This window comes from Prinia subflava, chromosome 6 (genome assembly GCF_021018805.1).
Source record: "Prinia subflava isolate CZ2003 ecotype Zambia chromosome 6, Cam_Psub_1.2, whole genome shotgun sequence".
Classification (NCBI taxonomy): Eukaryota; Metazoa; Chordata; class Aves; order Passeriformes; family Cisticolidae; genus Prinia; species Prinia subflava.
Window position 1 is genome coordinate 25,036,999 of NC_086252.1, and position 23,937 is coordinate 25,060,935.

At 42.8% G+C, this 23,937-nt stretch overlaps 3 protein-coding genes across 9 annotated transcripts in view; 2 read left to right on the forward strand and 1 right to left on the reverse strand.

Annotated features, from left to right (window-relative positions):
• Nucleotides 1-16,963, reverse strand: TMEM169 (transmembrane protein 169). Of its 6 annotated transcripts, XM_063400805.1 has the most exons (6): nucleotides 16,825-16,963; nucleotides 16,140-16,241; nucleotides 5,349-5,786; nucleotides 3,573-3,861; nucleotides 3,292-3,456; nucleotides 1-1,587 (listed from the first exon to the last, which is right to left on the reverse strand). In XM_063400805.1, exons 3-5 carry the CDS (start codon nucleotides 5,650-5,652, stop codon nucleotides 3,309-3,311), a joined length of 741 nt encoding a protein of 246 aa, XP_063256875.1. In that variant the 5' UTR covers nucleotides 5,653-5,786; nucleotides 16,140-16,241; nucleotides 16,825-16,963; the 3' UTR covers nucleotides 1-1,587; nucleotides 3,292-3,308. The 6 variants fall into 6 exon arrangements, with proteins under 6 accessions (XP_063256875.1, XP_063256873.1, XP_063256871.1 ...); XM_063400803.1 differs by having other exon boundaries at nucleotides 3,292-3,861; XM_063400801.1 differs by adding an exon at nucleotides 7,592-7,650 and having other exon boundaries at nucleotides 1-3,861.
• Nucleotides 1-23,937, forward strand: part of ERCC3 (ERCC excision repair 3, TFIIH core complex helicase subunit) — a 387,208-nt gene that overhangs the window by 276,036 nt on the left and 87,235 nt on the right. The gene's annotated exons all lie outside the window — the stretch shown is intronic.
• PECR (peroxisomal trans-2-enoyl-CoA reductase) overlaps nucleotides 16,955-23,937 on the forward strand; it is a 16,988-nt gene continuing 10,005 nt past the window's right edge. Inside the window, exons 1-2 of the mRNA XM_063400806.1 lie at nucleotides 16,955-17,110; nucleotides 20,135-20,268. Of these exons, the coding sequence (XP_063256876.1) occupies nucleotides 16,993-17,110; nucleotides 20,135-20,268 (252 nt within the window). The 5' untranslated portion in view covers nucleotides 16,955-16,992. The remainder of the gene's footprint in view (nucleotides 17,111-20,134; nucleotides 20,269-23,937) is intronic.

Sequence of the window (23,937 nt, forward strand, 5' to 3'; positions counted from 1 at the left end):
ACATACATCTTTATTCTCCACCCAGGCCAGCAAGGATGGGAAAAGGGAATGCAATTAAAAGTAACAATCAGCAAACAGTATTTTTACTTAAAAAACACCCAGACTAGAACAGCCAGAAACACACTCAACAATCAGAATAACTGGAATTCCCTGCAGTCTGACAGTGGCACATAAGCAGAAATTACTTGTGAGTTTCTGAAAGCAGAGTAGAACAAGACAAAAACTTGTGCTTTTTTTCTTTTACAACAATTGATTATATCTTTTGCAACAGGCAAACTGCTACAGAGGATAACGGGCAAGAGAGAAAGCTATCCAGTTGTTTAGAGAAAAGTCTGAATTAAACTTTTACAAATAGCACCAGAACTAGCCCCAAGCACCAGAATTAACTCCAAGCTTAAAATAGCCCCCACCAAAATCAATGACAGAATGCCTTGAATTTAGCAGGAGCCAATGCAAGCTTAGTTAAATGTAAAGAAGTAGAAAACACATGATGGATTGTCCCAGAATATCTCCCAAAATGTGACCTCCAAACCCAGAAGCACACCTGCCACTGCAGAGGGAGGGTACTATGACTCCTCTGACACTCCTTTGTGTCTGCGTAGCAGTAAGAGGCACAGATTTGGTTTTGTCTCCACTCCAGTGGGCTGTTCGCCATCCTGAAAGCAAATCCTGCAGCTCAGCAGACATTTCACATGGATGTATTCTGTAATGAGCTGGTATTTATCATTCAAGCCCTCTGTAAGCTGAAGGCTCTTTGTGCTACTGACCCCAGCCTTTCGTCTAGCCTTGAACAGCTGCTGTTTGGCAGTGACAGCTGAATTGGGTTTTCTCCCTCTGCAGCAATGCACACTTGCCAGCCATCCTTTCCCCAAACTTGTCTGCTGCTTGGGGCCAAGATACACAATCTACTCCTTTCATGCCAGCAGTGTCCCTTTAGGCAAAGCGTGAGAACACTTGCCAGTGGACCTTCCTTTTCCTTAATGCTTGTTAAGCATCACTTATTCCCACCCTCCAGCCATGTGGGAGACTGCAATTTCCATGTGGAGCAGTATTAAGCAGAGTGGCTACACTGGGTCACTACAGACTGCCAGCATTGGCATGGCTTATCCTCAGCATCTCCATTAATTCAGAGGAATATGAGCCTGCCTGATTAGAACAGGCTGTGAAAAGCATTTCAGTGCTTGAACCAGTCCCAGGCCTATGCCAGCCCTTTGAATCCCACTAAACTTGTCTCACAGGTTGGGATCTATTTTTTCTTCTGGAAGTTGGTAATTGTTTTGAAAGACCTTACCAGTAAAAAATGAAAGTAGGAAGCAATAAACACAGCCTGGCTCTACCTGTGCTGAGCACCACTGCTTTCTCAGTTAAGTGTGGGGCCAAGACTGCTCTTGATATTTGGCTTGTGCATTATTCACTGTTAAGCCTTCAACCAATGCTAAGAGGCTCCTTTGACCTCCCAGGGACCAAGGATGCAGCAGGAACTAGTTATTTCTCAGTGTCAGGACTAGAGGATCAGATGGACTTGTTTATACTTCACCAGTTCCCAGATGTTCTAACCAGGACAGTCAGTGTAGTCTTGAGCTCAACCTTAAAATGCAACACAAAGCATTAGTTCCTGTGAAACCCATCTTCTGAATGCTTCTTTTAACCATCCTAAAACTAGAGCAGTTCCCCCCATAGGGAGACGGGGGAAGTGAGATACGTACAGAGACAGGAGTGACTGTGCAGCTGACAGACTGCTTGCCATGACTTACCTACCTACACACATGCAAATGGTGAGCTCCTCTGCCTTGGGGCTCACAGACTTTCCAGCTGCACCAGCTGAACTGGAGCACTGAGAAAATTAACCATGTTTCAGATGTGTTACTCAGCCCCCACTAGAATCTGCTATACCTCTCTTTTATTTTGTTCATCTCCAAAACCCCAATAGCTGATTGAGAAAAAATACCTTTTCTGCTAGTCATTTTTTAAAGACACAATTAAAATTTCTCCAGCCTATGGTGACCACCTCAGCCTGGTCAGGAAGCCCACTATGATGCCATGAAAAATCCAAAAAGGAGGGAAACCCATTACAAAAATGAGACATGAGGGGAGGAGGATGTATGATAAATTGCTCTTCCATATAATTAAACAGGAAGAGGGATGAGGTGCGGAAGGAGAAACAGATTTCCAGAGCTGAGGCAGAGATAGACATGAACTTCTGGATTCCCCCATTCTGAAAGGGGAGCTGTTCCATAAGAGCAACTTGAAAACCAGAATAACTTGTCTCAGAGCCCTTTGCATCCCAAGCACCTTCAACTCCACCTCCCTAAATCCAGGTGCTGCAAGTCCACACCTGCATTGCTGTGATATGTAAATGGATTGCCCTTTCCTTAGGGGCAGGCACCTCCTCAGAGCAGGTGTTTCCTCCCTATAGTGCAACTGTTTGCACTGCAAACTGTGTATGACTCCTGTAAATGGTTCCTCCATAGCAGTGCACATGTCAAAAGATCCACTGCAGGTGTGTTCCAAGCACCTATCTGAGCACCTGCAGCCACTTGAGGGTTCTTGGTGACAGCCCCATCAGTTCCCCACACACCACATTACAAAGCAAGCCCTGCTCTTCCATCGTGCAATGGGGCTGTTTCCAGTCAGTGTAGAACTCACTTGCCTTTGTTGGCAGCTATGCTGTCCTCTCCCACTATTCCAGTGTGACACTGGACTCTTGACAGTGTCTAAGCAGTCGGCCTGCCTAAGTTAGCTGCTCTTGTTGGAAGGACTGGGAAAGGTCCCTTCCTAAGAAAACTGCAAGAACATCACACATTTTGCAATTTAGCCGTCACCTCTGAATGTGTTCCTATCTCTTGAAATTCATCCCCTGAGCAGAGACTTCTTTTCACTGTCATAGGTCACTACTATTGTTGAAAAGTAAAGTCTACCTTGACAGAAGTGGACTTTTCATAATATATCTCTGCTACTCCACAGCCAGAGCCCTGCAGACCTGGATTTTGTAACGATTCCCAAAAGCTGTAATTAGCTACAACACATGACAAATCCTTGGAAAGCCATGCACCTCCCCACCCAGAGCATGTGAAGCTAGCATTCTTGCATTCTGTGACATTTAAAGAGGACTCTCAGCCCAATATTTTATTCATTAAGTTTGTGTTTAAATATATATGTATATTTAAAAAAAATCAGTGAGTTATTTTCTAGGTGACAACACTCGCGTATGACTAAAATAGTCATCCAGGGCAAAGGCTCAGACTGCCGAGGTCTCAACCCCCTGTGCAGAGCTCTTGCCAGAGAGACTACCTGAGATATTGTCAGAATCAAGCAGCTCGACAATGCTGTATGGAGAACAATCTTCCAAGCCCAGCTTGCTGCAGAGCCAGCCACAGAATCCTTTCTCCATATCCCTGACAGCGCGCCACCAGTACCCAAAGGACCATGCTACCTGGGCTACAGCTGAATACAGGCCTAGGGAGAAAGAAACAACCATAATTATAATTGGGTAGAAGATAATCAAGAAGGGACAAAAGGTGATTTTGTGCCAGAAGGTCCTCTCTTCATTGTACACCAAGAAGATGTTGTACCATGTAATGGTTCCATAGTAGAATGAAACAACAAAGGACACTATAAAAATGATGGGGAGGCAGATGATGGTCCAGAGGACAATGTGGGGTCCTCTGTCTAACCCAACATCACATTTCTTCTTCTTCTCAGGTACATCTTCTTTAGGAGGCTCCTTTGACTTAGTCAGTTCCTGCAGCTCTTTATCCGTTAGTGTGACGTGGATGTCCACCATCTGACCCTTCTTCTTGCCCCTGGTGATTGTTCCAGTCAAGGTGACGTATCGGCTGTCTAAAGGCATGTTCCAGACACCTACAACACAGATAAACACATCTACATCAGATTTATTTTCTGTACAAAGTATTTTGTGTAAATCCTCAAAGACCCCAGAGACAATTAGATAGTGCATATGGAATTACAGTTAAAACCAAACTGAAAAAGATGGAAGAAGAAATGCAATATGAAGAATATTACCACAGAAAAAAATGGAAGAAGAGCTAATGAGGAAAAAGACAGGAATTCCAGATGATAGAAAACACAAGGGAGAAAACTCCAGTATCTCCACTAGGGACAATACGTGAAGGGAAAGAGCTGCAAGAGTATAGGAGTATGAGATGAGACAGAGTAACTCAATTGAAAATGATATGCCTGTTTTTCTCTGTTTACTTCATGGATTTATTCCTGAACAGCATGGACACTTGGGATTAATTAGATAAATGTCACTGAGACTCTTGTTTTGGAATAAGCACATCCACACATTAAATTATACCTGAATAGCTAATAGTTCACTTTACATTTGCCTTGTATCTCAATCCAAAATAATTTTTGAAGTTTAGAAAAATTTAACAAACTGTCATAAAATTATATTTGCATTTTAAGAGATCAGTAGAGGCACCAAACTGGACACTGCTGGTATATGTGTTAAAATTACAAAGGGGACTGCCTTAGCTTTCGAGTGACATTGGCATAGGATGGGCCATGCAGTGGTATTGGCCATAAACTCCTCTTTGGGGCTACAGTATATTTTCTTCTGGTCTTAATTCTGAGTAGCTTGGAAGAAGGTCTTCAGAAACTCTTAAAAAGAGGCTGAGCAGCTCAAAGTGCTCCACAAAAGTAGAAAGGCAGTAATGAGGATAGGGTGTGGGATCAGGGGGGATTCTGGTCTATTTGGTGGACTGGGAGCATTTAAGCCCCTCTCAGCCTACACTGCTGACTCACAAGAGTATTTAGTCACAGGACCTGCCTTCCACACTTTTTCCCTGCAAGGGTACCCAGGACAGATAGCAGAAGTGAAAGGGACTTGAAGATGCCCCGTGATGACCTTGCCAAATAATCACCCTTCAAGAGGAAGCCATGCTGAGTGTATGCAAACAGCAGGCACCAGCAAATTCTAGATAATGACTTAAATTCCCTATCAAAGGTAGAGCCACTGACTCCATCTGCTTCCATCCTTTCACTTAACAGGCAGTTGTTCAGGCAGGGGCAGTAGCTTGATCGTGGCTTAGAATGACATCCTTGGTTTAAGTCATGCATAGCACTGCAACCAGCACAACAACCCCAACCAGCACATACATTTAAAACTAAAACTGCAGCAACAACCAAACTTTGCAAAGAGCTGCAGGAGACATCCCAAATCAGCCTTTAATGCTTTCTGATTCAGAACATTTTCATGTATGGACTCAAGCTCTCCTTGCCTGCAGTCTTGGAGAGGATTGGTCTCACAGTCACGTCAATTTGACCTTAGAGCATGATAGCATCAAAAAAGCTTATGTAAATTGAGTGTTTTCAGGACTACATACCATCTGTCATAGACTGACCCAGGAACTTGGAGCCTTCCTCAGAGCTCTTCTCAGCTCCTTCTTCATCCACCTGTTCTTCTTCCACCTTATTGTCATTCTCAGACCGATACACTATTATTGACTCAGGGCGGGACTCCTTCTTCTTCTTTTTCCTCCGGTCCATAGTGGCTTCCCCATCAAAGGTGACAGTGGTTGCCACAGCCCTTCTCATTGTGCCCCAGCGAGGGCTCTGGCCTCCAGACTTGCTGTCTTTCTGCACAGTCTCCTCCATCCCACTGCTGCTCTCAGTCACCTCACCTGGCATCTTGTAGCACCTGTTTCCAATCCAGCAGCACCAATCCTGCACTTAGAAGTCATTGATTACAATGGTCCCATGGATGCTTTGTTTTGGTAAGATGTTCCACTGCTGGTATCCAAACTGTGCACTCCATTCCCAGCCTAAAATGAGAGAGAAGGCTGAAAAAGTGACTTTGTCTTACCAAGAAGAAAAGATTGGCAGAATTTTCCCTGAAAAGGGTTACTTCCAACTGCTTTAAATGTCACCTGAAGGTCTCTATTACTGTCCTGAACATCAGCTCTCTTACATGGATACATGATTTGTGGTGTCTAAGCTATCTTGATTCTTAGGGTCCAGTTTTCACTATAACCACCCAAAGCTACTGGAAAGAGTATTAACATTTATAAGAAGGGATTAAACATAGCCAGCTTACTGGATGAATTTAACATTCCTCTCCAGTGCTGGAAACAAACAGAGGACAATAGTTTTGGCCCAAAGGCATCAGAATAAAGGATTGAAACCACAGATGGAAAAGAAGTTGACCGATTTAAGGGACTGGCCTACAGACACCTGCAACAGGAACACTGTGCTTGTCCAGCATTACAACTGCTATATTGGTGCCATCCCTTCTCATTTTGAGCATCTAATGATTTACTCCCCTTTGCAAGGATGTTACAAAAATTAATCAAATTATGTCAAAATGAGTGATGTTTCAAACTTTAACAATATGTAGTGTTGCCATACTTCAAAAATACAGAATATACAGTGGATTTAAAGCAAAATTATTATTAATTCCTGGAGAGAGGATTTGGAACCACAGCAAATTCTTGTGATTGCACAGAGAAAACACGAGTCTTCACAAATCTTTTTAACAAAAATAAATTTTTGCTCCTCATTCAAGCAAAGTTAACAGCATATCAAGTGAAATTGTCATCCATGAGAAAACTGCCTTAGTAAAAACCACATAATTAAACATGCATCGAGGCAGGCAAATCCTGCTTCATGAATATGGAAAAAGGATTAATGGTTCTCAGATTTCATAACATTTAAGAAAACTGACTGTGCCAAGTATTCATGAAGTGCTTAGGTACAAATCTGAATACAATGAATAACATTTTAAGAACTCTGAGAGCTCTGTTGAACATTTATATGAACATTTGTATTTAAAAGAATGCATCTGACCAATAATTAAGCTTCCACCTAGTAACTGAGACTTCCTTTAACAGGAAACTAAGAAACACTATCATAGTTTATAGCCTACATATAGGTATCATAGTTTATAGCCTACATAATGCTGGGGAATTAGTTTTACTTTAATAGATGACAGAAAAGAATTGAGCATTTTTAAATTTGGCAATATGGTCCTGTCTTCCCACAGATTTAAGATTTTGTTGGTCTGTTTTGAAATTTTGTGCAGAACTTTAGATCAACTATTTATGCCTCCTACGCTCACACTTACACACACCACACCCACACAAAACTTGTAATTGTATCACTTTAACACCTAAGACTGTGCCCACTTGGCTCTGTGGAGTCTTGAAGAAATACACAATTCAGATTATTTTTGTGCATTAGAGAAATAAATCTTCCTTGGTGATCAGAAGACACATAAAATGAACTTTAAAACCCCTCAAGATTGAGCATACCCCAGAAGCCAGACTACCTCTAAATCACTGGGCAGACAATATTTTTAGCTCTGCAGCATGGCTGGAAAGAGTCTGTTTAGATTGCCATTACACCTGCCATAAAATATGTATGCCTAAATTAGCAGATATACTGGAAAACAGAAATTCATGTAAGCTTTTGGGTTTTTTAATGCCTTTAGGGGTAAATGGAATGAATTTATGCTATGGAATAAACTGGCTCTTTGTAGTAAATTCATTCAGGAAGTACAATAGACTAATATTTTTCTCAGAAAAGCAGCTGTAAAACCGCATGTCTTGCATCTATAAAACCCTGAAATTACCTGATTGAGGCTAATGAGACAACAGTGAGATTCTGCATCCAAAAGTGAGGAAAACAAGCCTGAAAACAGAGAAACCAAAAGCATCACTTCTGGAATAATCTACTAAAAGTCTGGAGACATAGAAGTTGATTAGATTCCCAAAGTTCCTGGCTGCAGTTCAACGTTCAGTCCCTACTCACTTGAGAGGGGGATGACTTACAAGTAACAATTAAAAATAACACAAAGCTACAGGCAAATATTTGTAGTTGGGCTTTTTTTTTTTTTTTTTTTTTTCCTAAAGTTGATCCAGCTGTGGCCTTGCTTAAACTCACAGTGGATGATGAGCTAATGTCAGTTCTCAGTGTGATGCCAAAGCCTAAAGGACTATGTCAGCCTTGACTGTGCAGGGAGCAAGGTGATGTCCCTTTGGAATCTCTCACAGATAGGCACTGGCAATCTTTGTCCTGTTCTTGTGCTGACCATGCAGGCAGAATGCTGATTAAGGACCAGAAGATGCCTATGATCCCCAAGTTACTTTGCTATGTCTGATGTGCCCACCCCACTATAGCAGCTACTGCCTCTGTGAGTTATCACCAGGACTAGAAACACCTCCGCAGCAGGGTAATCTGAGAGTGGCAGCTCTGTCTCTCCTCTTGCTGATAAAAGGAGAGGGCATGGGCAATGGGGGACAAGCCCCTAAAAGGCACTGCTGCTGTGGCTGAGTCAAAGCCCTTGGGATAAGAATGTGAAGGAGCCCAGATTATTCTGTTTAAGGCACAAGAAGTTAAAATCTGATGTCAGTCTGTCTACATCAAAACCAAAAGCATGTAGGAGATCCTTGTGACCTAGCAGAGGAGGATGCAGCAAGATAAAAAGCTGAAAGATGCAAATACAGGGCAGACGCTAGGTAGGTGTTTTAACAAAATGAGTAGGTGTCTCTTGGTATACATCACTGGGTGATAAAATGTCATGGGAAACCTCCAAATCTGGACTGGCTATCTTGGCAGAATTTTGGTCACTTGTACTTAACCAGAAGAGGGGAAGTTCTGAGGTTTGCATTAGGGAGTAGTCAGATTGAAGATCACTAACATTCCTCCTGATTGTATGCCTGTTCTCACAGTACATGTATATTTTTCTCTTATCTGTTTCCCAATGAAGCAGCTAGAATATCCCCTGGCAGCTGGTCCAGAACTTCAAAATACCACCGCCAGCCCTGTATCTCACAGCAGTGCTGCTGAGTTGAACAGGTTCAAGCCTCAGTCCCATTTTTCCTGGGAATATTTTCTCTGTAGTTGCAAACAAGAAATGGGCTCTTGCAGAAATCACAGTAGGGTACAAAGAGCTCAGTTTTCCTCTCTTCCTTTTCTTTACAACTTCTAAGAATAAGGCCAGCCCTCAGCACTACACAGCTGTCCACAGCATCCGTTCTTTCAGCCACATCCCAAAATCTTCACCCTTTAAAAGCCTTGCTGTGGAGCTGAAACATTAACAATTGCTGCACATCTCATACTAGTGATGCCTCCCACGTGGGAGCACAGGGGCAGACAGGAATCTAATAACTGTCCATGGGAGGGAAGGAAAAGAAATGGTCACATTTCAGAGACAGCAAGGAGCAGTTTATTAGCCAAACAATTTGTTATTAATCTTCATATGAAAACAGATGGAGAACCCTGGGGAAGCTGCTCTGCAAAAATACTTTGTAGAGTAATTTTTAGAAGCACAGTCTTCTGTTACTATGCAGGAAAGCTATGGCTGCTTATGCTTCCTGTGACAGTAATAGTCTTTGACACACAACACTGGAGCCTAAAAGCTTGGCCTTGCACCATTTAGGTCAAAGAAAGCTTCTTCCATTGGTTTTCAGGGTTTGATCGTGCTGCTAACAGAAGAGAAATTATCTGGTTTGAATGCAGACGGGAAGGAAGAGCCTTCCTGCAAGCTAATAAAATCCTTGATCTTAAATCCCTGCTACAGCACAAGTAACCTTTTTATGCCTGCTCAGAGCAGACATGAGAGGAAAAAATGTAGACGGTAAGCAGCAAGGAGAATAAATTTTTATTTTTATAGTCACATAAAATGTACAACACATAAGAAGAACTGGCACAGCGTCTTCACTCACATCATGCAGGGGTTGTCTGTAGAAACAAAAAAACAACCTGTGCTTTAGAAGCACTGTGATTTATGCAGGATGGGGAAGAGATGAAGGGAAATCTACCCCAGAGACACACCTTGAGAGCTTCCCAGCCACAGATCTTCCTCTGCTTGCTGCTTTTACTCCATAACCTCTGCATCCCCAATCCCACCTCCACTCAACCCCCACCTCTGATTTTGTCCATGTGTGTGGTTTTGAGCATGCATGTTACCCTAAGGATCTTCTCCAATCCCTAGTATTTTTAAAGGGGTTATCTGCTGGCAAATTGTACATGAAAAATACGTGGTATTAGATGCATCCAGCTGTTCAGAATACAGAATTGGTCACCAACCAATTGTGTTATGATGAAATTCATTAGTTTAATGCAGAACATGCAGCCCCCAGGCCCTAGAAAAGCACGTGACAAAACACATATGAGAAAGCACATTTAATTCACACATCATGTAGGAAAAGGGCCAAATGGTAGGGCTCCCTCCACAGCTTTGGATCTGTTTTAAATACCTGAATGACTCCACATTATCTTTCACATATGCATCCTCACCTGCTAAAACAGACGATGTCTGTTTCCTCTTCATTTAATTGAAATAGCTCAAACTAGATTGCGCAGTTACTTGAAACTAGCAAATACTCAAGGCTGTGATGAGTGACATGTTAGATGGTGAGGCAAGAACAGCTCCTTCCTATCAGCACCAGGGTCTCTGCAGCTTGTGGTGAGCTTGACAGGGGGATTTATCTCACTGAAAATAATAAAATGTTCTTTTTAGCCATACAGATTCTTTACCAAGCAGCTCCTTCTACAGGGAGGAGTGTCTAAGGAAGGAGGGAAAAACTACCCTTCCTGGCAGTGGCTGATTTCAGACTGCATTAAGTGTCTGTATAACAGCAAGAAACACAAAGGAAAACATCTACCTCTGCCACCCTGCAAGGTAAAAGAAAACACTAAAGTTCAGAGTTCACACTCATCTTTCCCTCCCTGCCTAATCCACAGGCTTCCAAGCACTTTCATTCCTTGGAAAGAGAAACAATAAAAACGACCATGCTCTGGGTGTGCTTCCAAGCAGGAGCAGACTGGCTGGACTGCCAAAAGCAGAGAATGACACTGAGCACCTGAGCAGAGGGGAGAACACAGTAAGATGATGCAAATCACCAAAACCTTTACAGATGTTTCCCAGTGAGGCCCCCCATGCTCCACACCCTCCCCTCAGGAGCAGAAGGTGCTAAAAGCTCAAGCTAAAAGCAAAGGGAGGCATGGGCAAGCAACATGATTTCTGTGGGCAAGCTCTGACAGACCCAAGTTTGCCCAGTCCCTCCAGTTTATCACAGGCCCACAGCTCCTGCCTGTTGGACTAGCACTGTTGCCATTAGTGCTAGTCCTGCACCACACCACGAGCCAAACCTGCTGTGGCCAGCTCAGCTGTTGACCACCACTGGAGCTGCAGCAAGACTGGGCTTGCTTGGGTGTGGATTAAAGGTTTCCTGGCTCCTGGGGCCGTGCTGGGTGGCTCAGGACCCTTGCTCTCCCTTCCATTCTTCCACGACACACCAAACACTCACTGACAGCATTCTACAGATACAGACAAAACACCAAAAAAAGCAGTGGAGAGATGCATTGCACAGTATCACTATATTGTTTCTCAATGACATTTTCCAAGGATATTTTTAAAAGTCAAGGACATTTTACAAAGTATCTGTTTTATGAATCAGTTCTTTTTATTTTCTTTTGCTGTTCCATAACTTTTCCAAATGTCACAGAACTGTAACTGCTGTGTAGATCACTTATTACTGAAGACTGGAAGACAGCATAGAAGAATAGGTGAGCATTTTTATTTTATAATAAATGGAATGCCCAATGATTTTTTTTGCATACCAACTTTTTAAGAATCCCCAAACTGTCCTAGTCTACCTTTCTTGGAGCAAAGGCCAGAAATGCTACCTTGCCCTTGTCTTCCCACTTATTTGAACAGACTGCTAGAAGAAAGTGAAATTGAGATAAAAGACACAAAGCTTCCCATTGTCTCTACATGGATGATATCTGCTTCTTTATGTTATGCTAAAAATGTCAAGGAATAGCACAGGCACATTAGCCTTTAAAAAGAACCAAGGCTTTAAAAGGAGCCTGATTTGGAAATGGAAGGTTTAAAATCTTCAAAGCAAACCAAGCATTTATATATCAGACTTGAATAAACTCAACCAAAGTCCCTAAATTCTGTAGGCAAAATTAGATTTCAGCTGTAGAGGCATGCTTTCTCTGTTCCCCTGCTCTACCCTGCACCTCTGGATGTGCCAAAACACGCCATCCTGCACCTCGAAACAGCAGGTGCTCATAGCAATCCCACCCCCAGGTCACTGTTGGATTACACTGTACCATAGGAACATCTGACCTCCCACCAACTTTAGTCAAACATCCTGCCTCCACAGCAGTGCCTTTGGGTTGGGATTGAGGGTAGCATCTATTTTTATTAGTGTAGGACCCAATTTGTCCTTGGTTGGGATTGGAAGATGCACTAGGAACTTGCTGCACACACAAATCACAGTTGTGTCTCCTCCCCTCCAGGCATCCAAGCAGATGCCTAGAAAACAGTAAAAAGCAAGTAAGTGGTACATGAACACAGAGCTTTGAGCCCCTCATCTCCCACACCAGAGTGCAGAGAAAACACCTTCTGCACAGCATATACACACACATCTGGAAGTAAGAAACTCTGGGAGTTGCTTCAAGGCCATGAAACACCAGTGGTGGTGGGTGTGAAGCACCTGTGCTAACACAGCACTTCTGCTACAGACCTGAGCAGCAGGGGATGCCAGTGAAGAGCTCCAAGGCCTCCATCATGCAGGGATCTCAAGAGAAGGTTTTAATGCATGCTGGACTCTTTTCTGACTTTTATAATAACTAAAAGCAAGGACCCTAGTTAACAACTCAGGTTCTTTTTCCTTTCTTCCTACTCAGAAGATCCCTGACCACCTCAGTCTCAGTCCCCTTTCCTGCCCTGCTCTCTGCTGGCAAGATCAAACACCCCAGTGCTTTGCTCTGACAAAATGAGGAGAAACCACACATTGAAATACCTGCAATTAGAGAGGAAGCAGCTGCAGCCATACAGCCTAATGGAAAATAGAGTCAATTGTAAATCCACTCTGGAAAGCATTATCTGAAAAATACCAACAACAAGCTACATACATCCTGTGGTTCTGCTTTAGGCAAGATATTTGGGGGTTTCAAATCAGACCTTTCTTAGAGTCTAACACCTGGCTGCAGCCCAGGACTTGCTGGAAAGCACAACTGCACAGAGAAAATATTCCCCTGGGAGTGGTTCAGGACTGTTTAATGCATTGCACAGTAAATATAATCTAGGATATTTAGACAGTATCTCCAGCAGCAGGAATTACTTAGCTCAGGGGAGTTGTGATTGGATACAAGTGCAGATAGATACCTGTGATGCCAGGATATTAAAAATGCAGCACTTTGAATTGCAGACAAGTGAATGCTTCAGTATTATGAGTATGGTATTAGCAGGTTATGTGATTGTTTAGAAAAATCTATCTACATACCTGTTTCAAACTGTTTGATGCTGATATTCTATACCTTGCATCACTGCAAACACTGCTCTGAGTGGGATGTCTGTCTTGGTAATTCCTCATTTTTTTTTAATCACTGGAATGAAATTGCTAAATTGAGCTAATGATAAAAGATTGTAAAATCCTGTTTATCTTCCAATTTAGATTGAAATCCCCCAGGACATGGCTGAGAGTAAAGTGCCTTTCCAGAGAGGAAGTCCTTAAAAAGACAAATTGACCAGAAAGCCTGAACATCAGCTGGGGCTGACCAGGAGGCTACTCTGAGATGGAAACCAGAAGACATAAAACAAAAAGGCTCTCGCTGTTGAGAGATAAAAGGAAAAGCAGCCTCAGGAGAGAATGTACAGACAGGAGGTGAAAGTAGCAGGGATTTCCAAAGAGGCCTGTTGCATAATCTCATGGAAAGGTCCAGAGAGGTAAGGACACAAACTCCCACCAGCTTTCATTTGGTTTTGGCTCAATGCAAGCATTTCTTGTAATAGGTATCGGGAGGGAAGAAATTATTGTTGTTATACTTTGTGTGTTTTTTGGTATCCCAGAAGAAGAAAAATGTGAACCTGAAGCACCCATAAGACTGGGGTCTGGGAAAGCAGAGGCGACTGGAGTGCAGGCTTGCATTTTTCTGAAGGCTAACTAGCAGAAATCCTCTAGGAGAAACTGTCTCTAACCTTAAAGTTTTATTTCTGGCACTAAGATGCTTTTCATTAAATCTCTTCTGCCCTCACCTCCTTGTGAAACTGCTGACCCCAGGGATACCTCTCACAGGGTTTGGACCCTGTGGAGGTTTCTTTCCTGTTTGGAGCCACCTCTTTTCTCACATCTGGTTGGTACTTAACTGCTCTTGAGACCTTCTCCCTTGCCAATGTAGATTCTGAGCTATAGGAGGGCACAGACACCCTGAAGGATAGCATGCCATCAGGAATTCTCAAGGCAGTACATCTCAGTACCAGGATTTTTAAAGCATGGCAGCATACTGGACTAACAAGAGTCATCAGCTGAATAGCTGAGCCATAGGCTGGCAAAGCAAAACGTCAGCTTTGGACAAAAGTAGCCTTTTCTGAAAACGCAGTTTCCTATTCATCTCAATAAATTGAACTACTTCTTTCAAAGCCAAGACACAATCTGGGAGCTGTAGAAACAGGAAATCTAGTTTTTCCTCTTCAATACGTAAATAAAAAAGTAGATGTTCAAGAATGACATATGCTAATCCCACAAGTCCAAAGGTGCTGATAACTGGAAAAAACTATTGAGTTCTTATTTTGTCATTTTGACTTTTGAATGGTTGATGTTTAAAGCAATAGTTATACCAAGGCAAAAAAAAGTCACATTGTTAACTTCAAAAAACAAAAATTAAGACTCCAAGGTTTTAAATGGAGATTTGTTTTCTTCCAAATGCAAGCTGACATATGCTGAAAAAATAAATAAAAAATAAGCTGTCTAATCAGACACTATTTTCTAACACATAAAAATTCAGAATCTTAACATTAAGTTTGTAGAGTAACATCAATATGCAAAAGCTTTATGCTTACTGATTTTACCACTATCTGTGTGGAGTGACAGACCGACATGTTTTAATGCTATCAATAAAAGAAAAGTAACATTCCTTTGTGATTAAGAAAGTACAAGCATATGAGGAGATTAAAATCGATTTTAGTTAAGAAGATTTTCTTACTTTCAGCTTAAATTTTTTTGAATTTCAGTGACTGGGGTCAAATTGATTCACACAAAGGTGCAGTTTGAATCTTTGGTTCAAAGACAACACACACAACAGTGAACAGAAGCTGCTGCTTTGCTGAGAATATCTGTGAGCATTGGTTATTCCAGATCTGTTTTTTGTGGATACATTTTATACCAGAAGGGGCAACCCTGTACTGAATGCCAAGGAATGGATGTCTCCATTTCCCTCCTCCTTCCTCTACAGTCTTCATGCCTTTTCCATTTCTCCTCCTACCCATCACTCACAGAACCTTAACTCATGTGTTCAGCCCCATATTTATGGCATTTCTGTGGTTATTGGGAAACCAAGCAATATATCCTGATAGGGAAGAAAAATGTTTTGATAGTGCTCTCCAGGAAGAACACCGAAGTCAAGGAGCTCACATGAATAGAAAGGCCCACTGGATTTTCCTTGGAGCTATGCAGCTCAGTTGGGATGGCAGGCAGGCTGGAATATGAAGATCTAATTCACTAGCACAGATGAGTGCTTCTCCCTGGGATTAATTAATGATTGCTCTGATATGGCCTGCCTAAGATATTTAGGGCAGCCAGAGACAGTTAATGGGGATCTGTGAAGTCTCAGATTGGGAAAGATAATTAAAGGGAGGGAAAAATTTTCTGCAGTGTCACTCAGTGCTTCACGTTTACCCTCCAGAAAGTGGAGTGCTTTAAACATTGAAGTATTCTGCAAACACTGACCCACCCGAAAAGGGCAATTTTGGCTAACAGTTGCCTTATCAGTCTAGGTCACCATGCAGAAATCCTGTTTTGTCATCCTTTGGTGAATGAATCTGGACACCCTGTTAACTTCTCCATGCCTTCCCTCCCATACACCTATAGGAGGGTGTGCAGCTTCCATCAAAACACACTGAACTTCAAGATAAAGATGTTATCCTAAAATTGTCCCTGATTTAAAGTATTAAACCTTAAAACATGCTTTTGGAAAAGTAAATAAATTTATTTCACAAATGAGAATCCCAAAACAGACTCAATGATCCTGTTACTTTACATATATGTCTTTTTTAAACAAACAAACAAAAACCCAACAAACCCAAAACCCAAAAACCCCTCACTCTCTTCTCACATTAGCCAACTCTCCTAAGGCAAAAATAACACGACAAAATTGAGACATACTTTCAAACATCTCTTCTACTGAAAAGGACAGAGGAGATGCCTGGAAAGACACTGAACATGCACACGCATGCTGCTGGGCACATCAGCGCTGGTTAAAATCACCTGCAACGGACAAAGATGCTCTGTCACTTCATTGTGGGATAGAAAAGAAAATAATGTTGCCTGTCCTCTGTGTCAACTGAGCTTGCTTAGGGCCATTTTAAGGGAGCCGGGAGAGGTGGGGACAGACATCACCACCACAAAGGCATTTTAGCCCGAGATGACTCTACTGGGGACATGGTAAACGCTATCACCTCAGCCTTCACGGCCTCTTCCCGTGCCCGCAGAGAGGGCTGCCCGCCCGCGGTGCCGTGGCGGGCGCACAGCAGCCCCTTCCCTGCTCCGTGACACCCTCCGGGCTCTGCACCGGCTGCTCCGCACGGTGCCTGCCCGCGTCCACGCGGAACGTGACCCGAAGAGGAACAGAAAACCAAAGCGACCCGTCCCTTGCAAGCAGACGAGCCCGCGGCTGCGGGCAGGTGGGCGCTCACTGCGGGGCTGCAGCGGCGACCCGCGGCGCCACCGGAGGCACCGACCCCTTCCCGGGCGCAGAGCGGTCTCTGCCCCGGGCGATACCGACAGCGGACAGCCGCCCCCTTGCCTTACCAGCCGCCCCCTTGCCTTACCAGCCGCCTCCTTGCCTTACCTGCCGCCCGCGGTGCCGCGCTCTCCGCGCCACAGGACCCGGCCCCGCCGCCACCGCCGGCCCCGCTCCGCCGTCCCCCGGCGCCGAGTCCCGGGCGGGCGGGGCCGCGCGTCACACGGCGGGGGCGGCGCGGCTGAGGCGGGCAGGGAGGCAGGCGGGGAGGGGAAGATGGCGGCGGCGGGGCGCGGGCTGCTGGCGGCGGGGCTGTTCCGCGGGCGGGTCGCCATCGTCACCGGCGGCGGCACCGGCATCGGCAAGGCCATCGCCGCCGACCTGCTGGCGCTAGGTGGGCGCGGGGCGGGCTCCGCAGGCGGCCCCGGTGGGGGAGCGGGGCGAGGCGGGCGTTGGGAGGGCGGATGGAGCTTGAGGGGCCGTCAGGGGGTGCCCGCGGGCTGTGCTGCGTGTTGGGGGCTGACGGCGCTCGGGGACGGGCTGCGAGGAGCCCGTGGGTGGGACATTGTGACATTGTGACATTGTGACACGAGAGTCGGTGAATAGCGAGGGGTGCGAGGTGAGGTTGGTAAGGGGCTGTACCTTTTGGCCCGCAAAACACTCGCTATTTTAAACACAGAGGTCAGTGAGGTTAAGTTAACCCAGGGCCCTTTCTCTCAGACTCTCCCTTCAGTGAGTCCTCATCGTGCTTTAACTGGAGGATTTAGGAGGTTGTTGAACCTTGATCCCTACAGAGCCGTATCCTGGAACTGCTCAGTAACATTAGAGACGTGGTGCTTCTCCCCGTGTCTGCGATTTTGGGAACATCTTCATGATGCACGGTGTAGGTTTTCTTTCCACGCTGAATACAGAAAAGTGGTAAAACCTAGAGTGAAAAGCAGTCTCCTGACTTTCTGATGTGAGACCAGGAGAGGTAGAAATGACTCCTACATCCACCTTGCAACACCTTTCCTGCAGATTTCAACATCAGTGCAAGGGTTTGGATAGTTTATTGTGATTGGATTCAGCGCCTTCAGAATACCAACGCTAGTGTTGCAGCTCTCGGTGTCGCACTCCCGTGGTTTGCATTGTTGGAATGTGCACAATGCACTGCATAGTAAAGAGCTTTCTTTGTTAAGGCTGTGCTGGGAGACATCTCTGCCTCTCCTGGCCTTTGTGCTGCAGCTTTCCACTTGCTCTGTGGAGCTGAATGGAGGATTAGTTCTGTTACCTTTGTAATACTGGGGAACTAAGCTTTTTTTTTCAAGTGTCCTTATGTGCTGCTTTAAAGAGATGCTTTTTAAGCATCATCACACTGTTGGTTGGTAATGTTACCCAGTTCCCTTAAAATTGTGCTTAATTTGATCTTTGCTGTTTTTCTCAAGCAAAATACAATAACAAAAGTGCGTCCGTAATAGCCTAAATAGAACACAATAGAAAACAAATCTATACAAAGCACATGAGACAAAAAGAAGAAAGAGCTATATAGGGCTTAAGAGTGACTGAGTAACCTTCCTAACCTGTAGATTTGCTGGTTACTCCTGACAATATGATGATCAGGAACTATTTCCATGTATACCCTGCATTTCAAGTAAGGGGGGCTGGTTCTTACAGGCATGGAAGCAGTGACAGATAATGCCAGTCATGATATGCATTGTTTGTATAGCCAGTCTCCTCTGAGGCCTTCTGGGCAAAGTTAAACCTTTTATCTGGAAACTTGTGCCCCTTTCCCTGACCCTATCAGGAAATGGTCTGGTCATTCTTTGTGAAGAAAATTAAGTGATGTAGTGTCAGCTTGCACAGTACATAACAGGTATTCTTCTGTGATTAGAATCTTGCCCTCTCCAGTTAGAATATATACCAAAAATATAGTCTTTTACTGGACCTTATTCTATATTAGTGTGTGTATTAATAAACACTTAAGTTGGTAAATACAACTGGGCTACTGTGATTCAGTGTTTTGTGTTAATTGCTAATTGTGTGTGGCGCTTTATGAACTTTGCATTCATTAGGTGCTTATGCAAGTGTCTGGAGTTTTTAATTTAAAAAAAATCCAAAAACCTCAGGGGCTACTGTCTTTAGATGTCTTGTTTTAAGAGGGACACTGATTAAAGGTGAAGTTCCTATTCCTAAGGATATGTAGTTGTAACACTTCCCTTTGGAAGAATGAAACTCCTCTATTTTTAATAGTTTTTTAAATCTATAGTTTCACAAGACAGCCTGAGTCAAATGAACAGCTTGCTGCTCTTTCCTCCCACTAGTTATTTTGAGTTGATTCTGGTGTTTGCTTGATCACATGAGAGGCCAAATTCCACTCTGCAACAGAGGGGAGGAAAAAACCTCCATACCTGGCAAGATGTTAACTTTTTCCTTTTTTTTGGCTGGTTGAGGATGGTTTATATTAAAGCAGATGAGCAGCAGACCTGATATGAAGAAGGGATTACTTCTGATGAAATGCTAGGATTATAGAAGGAGAAAACTGGGAGCAATACCTCCTAGCTTGCTTGACTAGTGATTTGCTTATCCATTACATGAAATTGCATGCCTGCTGGATTTGCACTAGGAATTAATTTGGTATCCTTTGGTTTAGTCTGTGTAATGGCAATTGCTGAAGCCTTAAAGCTGTCCTGAGTCCACTAGAGTGAGAGAAGAAATTAGACTGGTTGTAGTGAGTGCTTGACTTAAACTTGGCACCTGAATTGTTTTTTCTCTGTAGAATAAGTCTTTATGCCTCCAAATTGAAATGAAAAATAAAAAAGAGGAGTGCTTGAGCTTCGGTCTTATTCTTGTTTCTCTCCTTTCTGCAGCTAGGATTCTGCAGTGCCACAGGGAGGGCTCTGTTTCCACTGTCTGTAGACGCAGATAGGGATTAATCTTGTGAGGCTATTATCCTTCCCTTCAGTCTCTGTAGAGTTAAAAAGCAGACCATTACATTTACTCACTGCTAGTCAAAATTACAGCCAGTTGTACGGGAAGATTATTTTTCTGGATTTAAGAGCAAGCATTTTTTTGCAATCAAGACCTGCTGAAACATCTTTAAATCACTTAATTGATAGATGAGGCAGCTGTGAGCAGAAGCAGCAGAAGTGATGTCTGAAAGCTGCTTTGCTGACTCTGCAACTCACAGGCTATCTTCCCTTCTGCAGGAAGGACAGGAAACTTCGTGGACATTTTTTTTAATTGCGCTTTTCCTGGCACAGAGGGATCTTGTTGCTAAGAAGCACCTGACATCAGTCATTTCTCTCTTTTGTAAGAACTTCAACACTGTATTTTCTAGTCAGTGACTAATAAATGCACACCCTAGAAGATATCTCCATGATGTTACAATAAAAATAGCATAATTGTGTTAGCTGAAGGATGTTTCATTTTGTCTCTGCAGGTTGCAGTGTTGTTATTGCCTCTCGTAAATTTGACCGATTAAAAGCTGCTGCAGAAGAACTGAATGATAGATTTGCTTCCATGAGTCCTGCCCAAGTGACTCCCATGGAGTGCAACATCCGCAAAGAAGAAGAGGTAAAGATTAGTGATCTTGTTCTGGGGCTTAACATATCAAAAGCATATTGTGTCTATAAATTCTCAGATCTCTAAAGATTTCTGGCCTTCTCAAAGGGCAGAAGGTTGAGCAAAGGTTGAGCAAAGGTTGAGCAAAACTTGGTTAAATTGATCTGGATAGATGTGCTTCCCAAGGGAAGACATTTGTTAGCCACTTAAGCAAAAAAGCATTTGTAAATATTGGCAAATATTTTTCTGACCATGCTTACATATTTCAGATATTTCTGGAAGACACATGCCTTGAAACTGGCATGTTCTAGAGCGAGCCAGAGCCCACTTAGCATGATTCTTTGTCACATTGCTGTGACAGAAGTGAGGGGGTGTAAACTTGTGAAGATGGAGACCTCAGAATAGTTCCTTCAAACAGGAAGACATAGCATGGAATCTGAATGCTTGTGACTTGACACAAGTGCCCTGCATTATCAGTTTGGCTTGTAGTAAAGCCAAAAACCCACAAATGTACAAAACCACAAAAACCCACAGATATATAATATTTTAGCCATGTCAGAAATTTTGGTTACAGTTTGAAGTGGGCCTCATTGCAAAGTCTGTTACTATTCAAGTTGATTTTTTATTTTTTTTTCTTCATATTACAAAAAATGGAAGATCAAGAGCAAAAGTACATATTCCAGGTTCTTCAGAAGCCAGCACGCACCTTCTATTTTTTTTACCTCTGTAATTAAATATTTAAAAGTCAAACTTCAGGTTGGATTTTAACTTTTTGAGGACAGCTAGAAAATCTTCCAGTAACCACTGATTGCTACATTTTTTCTAAACCTCTCAAAGTTTCTCTTAACCTAAATATTAATGACCTTCAGTAGCCATGAAGATTCTGGAAATATATAGCCATAAAACAAATAAAATTTAAAATTCTTCCCTTGTGGAACAGTTTGTGCCATAAAATATTTATAGTAATCTACTCAGACTCTCCTGAAGGAGATGAACCCTGAGGCTGTGCAGTGTGTCACTTCACCTAGCAGTGAATTTCAGGTGTGTATTTACTGGCATCAGCAGTGCAACATAATAGGTTATGGCAGATGTCAGAGGGCAACTTGCATGATTAAAGCTACAGGAAGGAAAAGAGGTAAAGAGGAAAAAGGGGTATAAGCTTTTTTTCAGGTCTGCTTCTTGCAAAAAGTATTCTGGCATGCTGAAGAATCTTCTGCAGGTGAATCTTATTTCTGTATCAGTCTAAAATTGATTAATGGGAACTGCAGCATTCTGTGAGATGGTTTGGGTCTTGTCTGGATGGTCAAATGAGGTAAACTGCCTTTCCTTCTTGGTTTCCTTTTTAAGTGTGGCTACATACCTATTTGACAAAACAGGCTTAAGTGGCTTTTTTTCCTAATTTACACTTGCTTGCCTTGTGGAGACTAGAGATAAAGTACCTTTGGGCTTTTACATTGATTCAAGGAATATTGTGCATTGACTTTCAAAATCTGCTCCATTCTTAACTTAAAATTTAGTGCCTGGTACTTGGATTCATGGGAACAGGAATCAGTAAAAGATGTTGTTGAGGACTTTTCCAGCCTAGGAGGCAAATACTGAGTAGAGGTAACACAATAATATAACTCACTTCAGTATTTTCACAAATACAGGAAGAGCTCCCTGTTACAGTGGTAGAGGGGATGAGAGGTCACGTAAACTATGAGGGGTTCCCTCATGAAAAAAATGAGACAAGTTACAACTGTATTGGCTCTGTGTGCTACTCATTATTAACATTACAACTCATTGTTTGCTTTCAGCTTAGAATGAGTGAAGAGTATTTACCTCAGAAATCATGGGAGCACATTGTTGGGTAGAGAGGAACAGCCTCTGCAAGAATTCCGTGTGGGTCGCTACATCCCCCTTCTTAGCTCTTATACCAGGTACCAAAGAACATGTGCAGGAGAAAAACATTATAAATGTTTCAACAGGAAAAAAACCCCAACTTTGGAGTTCAAGGTCCCTTAGATGTCAGAAGTGATCTATCACAAGCTTCAAAGCCCAGGAAGTTTCCTGAAGAACTACATTATTCATTTAATATATCATTCTCTCTGACATCTCACTGAAGTCTTTCTAAGACTAAATCTTTGTTTTAAAGGAAGCCACCCTGATCACCTGTAGGAACAGGCCATTTGTTCTTATAGAATGCAATTTTTTAATCCCTCCTTCTCTGTTAGTTCTGTATTTCTCTAAAGGCCTTTATAAATTTTGTCCTGGTTTGAATTTTATAAACTGGAGGAAGAGACTTTGAATAGAGAAAATTTCAGAAAGATGAAGGTGCTTTCAAATCACCAGAAGATTATTTTTTGCCTCCTATTGCAAATCTTGAAGTAACTGACCTGCTTTGAAGATGACACAGTTCATGCCTCTAGTTTGGATCTGTGAAGTTCAAGCATTAGAAGGTTCATCCCTCATCATGTAGTCCATGATATTTGTTAGAGCTCTTTCTGGCCTAGGAAGAGGCAATGAAGATGCAGTGAATTAATTTCTACAGAAGCTTGATGGCAAATATTGTGGGAATAGGTTAATGAATTCACATTTTTAAGTCTCTAAATCTTCATTCTCAGAAGCTCTTTTGCTTTCTAGCAAAGCTTACTTTTTATTTAATGTGCAAGAAATAATCCTGCTTGATGGAGGATTTTCAACCACTGTATAACCTGTCAGGCTTATTTTTGTCATGAGTTTGCTGCTGCTTTTGACTAGTTTTCCACTGAGTGTTCTGTAAAGGATAAAAAACATATTTTATTTTTAAAAATGGCAGGGTAGAGGGTTCTGGGATAAGAGGACCTGAGATTCTTCTATTCTGTCATCAGAATATATTTCTGTATTCGGTCATGGGGCCTTATCCTAGAGCAGTGATTGTGCACCTGTTCCCTTTTCCTGTGATTTGAAGTGTATATAGTGAGAGGTGTTGCTTCTTAGTGATTATGAAGCTGAAGTGATTTTTATTGTTTGCATATTTCCTGGCACTGCTCTCATAATGTGTTGAGAGCAGATCAGTTTGCTCGTGCTGAGATGCAAACCAGACAGCTCTGTGTGCATGTGTATCTTTGTTTATCTCTTTTTACGTCTTAAATTTTGAGCTACAGCAAAATCTGTTGACAGGGACAAGACATGAGGAATGAATGCCTGAATTAAGGGGAGTAAAGGAGGGAGAGAGAGGAGACCAAGCAGATGATAGACACAAGCCGTGGATGCAGCAGTGTCCTGTCAGTCTTCTAGGGGTACCACCTTCATACAGGCCAAGTTCTGAGTATCCATGGGGTGGTCACAGGTGCCATTCTGTAACCTGGGGTGATGTGTATGAGCAGTTCCTTCCTTTCCCACAGTTTGCCACACTGGGCACTTTTGTCCAGGTGTGTTAACCAAGACGTGCTAACCTGATCTTACCTGTGCTAGGCCTGGAATTAATACTTTCCTGTTGCAAATTCCTCCCTTCTGTGCTTCTCTCAAGGTCCTGCTTTGGTGGCTTATCATCTTATGGTAAGTTCCTTCTGTGGCCTTGACAGTATTTGAGATAGGCAGCTGAACTCTTTGAATCCTTACACTTGTAAAGCATTTTTACTGTACTCTGTGGACAAACATTTCTTTTACTGGCACCTAGATAAGTAGAAGCTTAGATGTCTAGGTAATTGGAAGATAAAA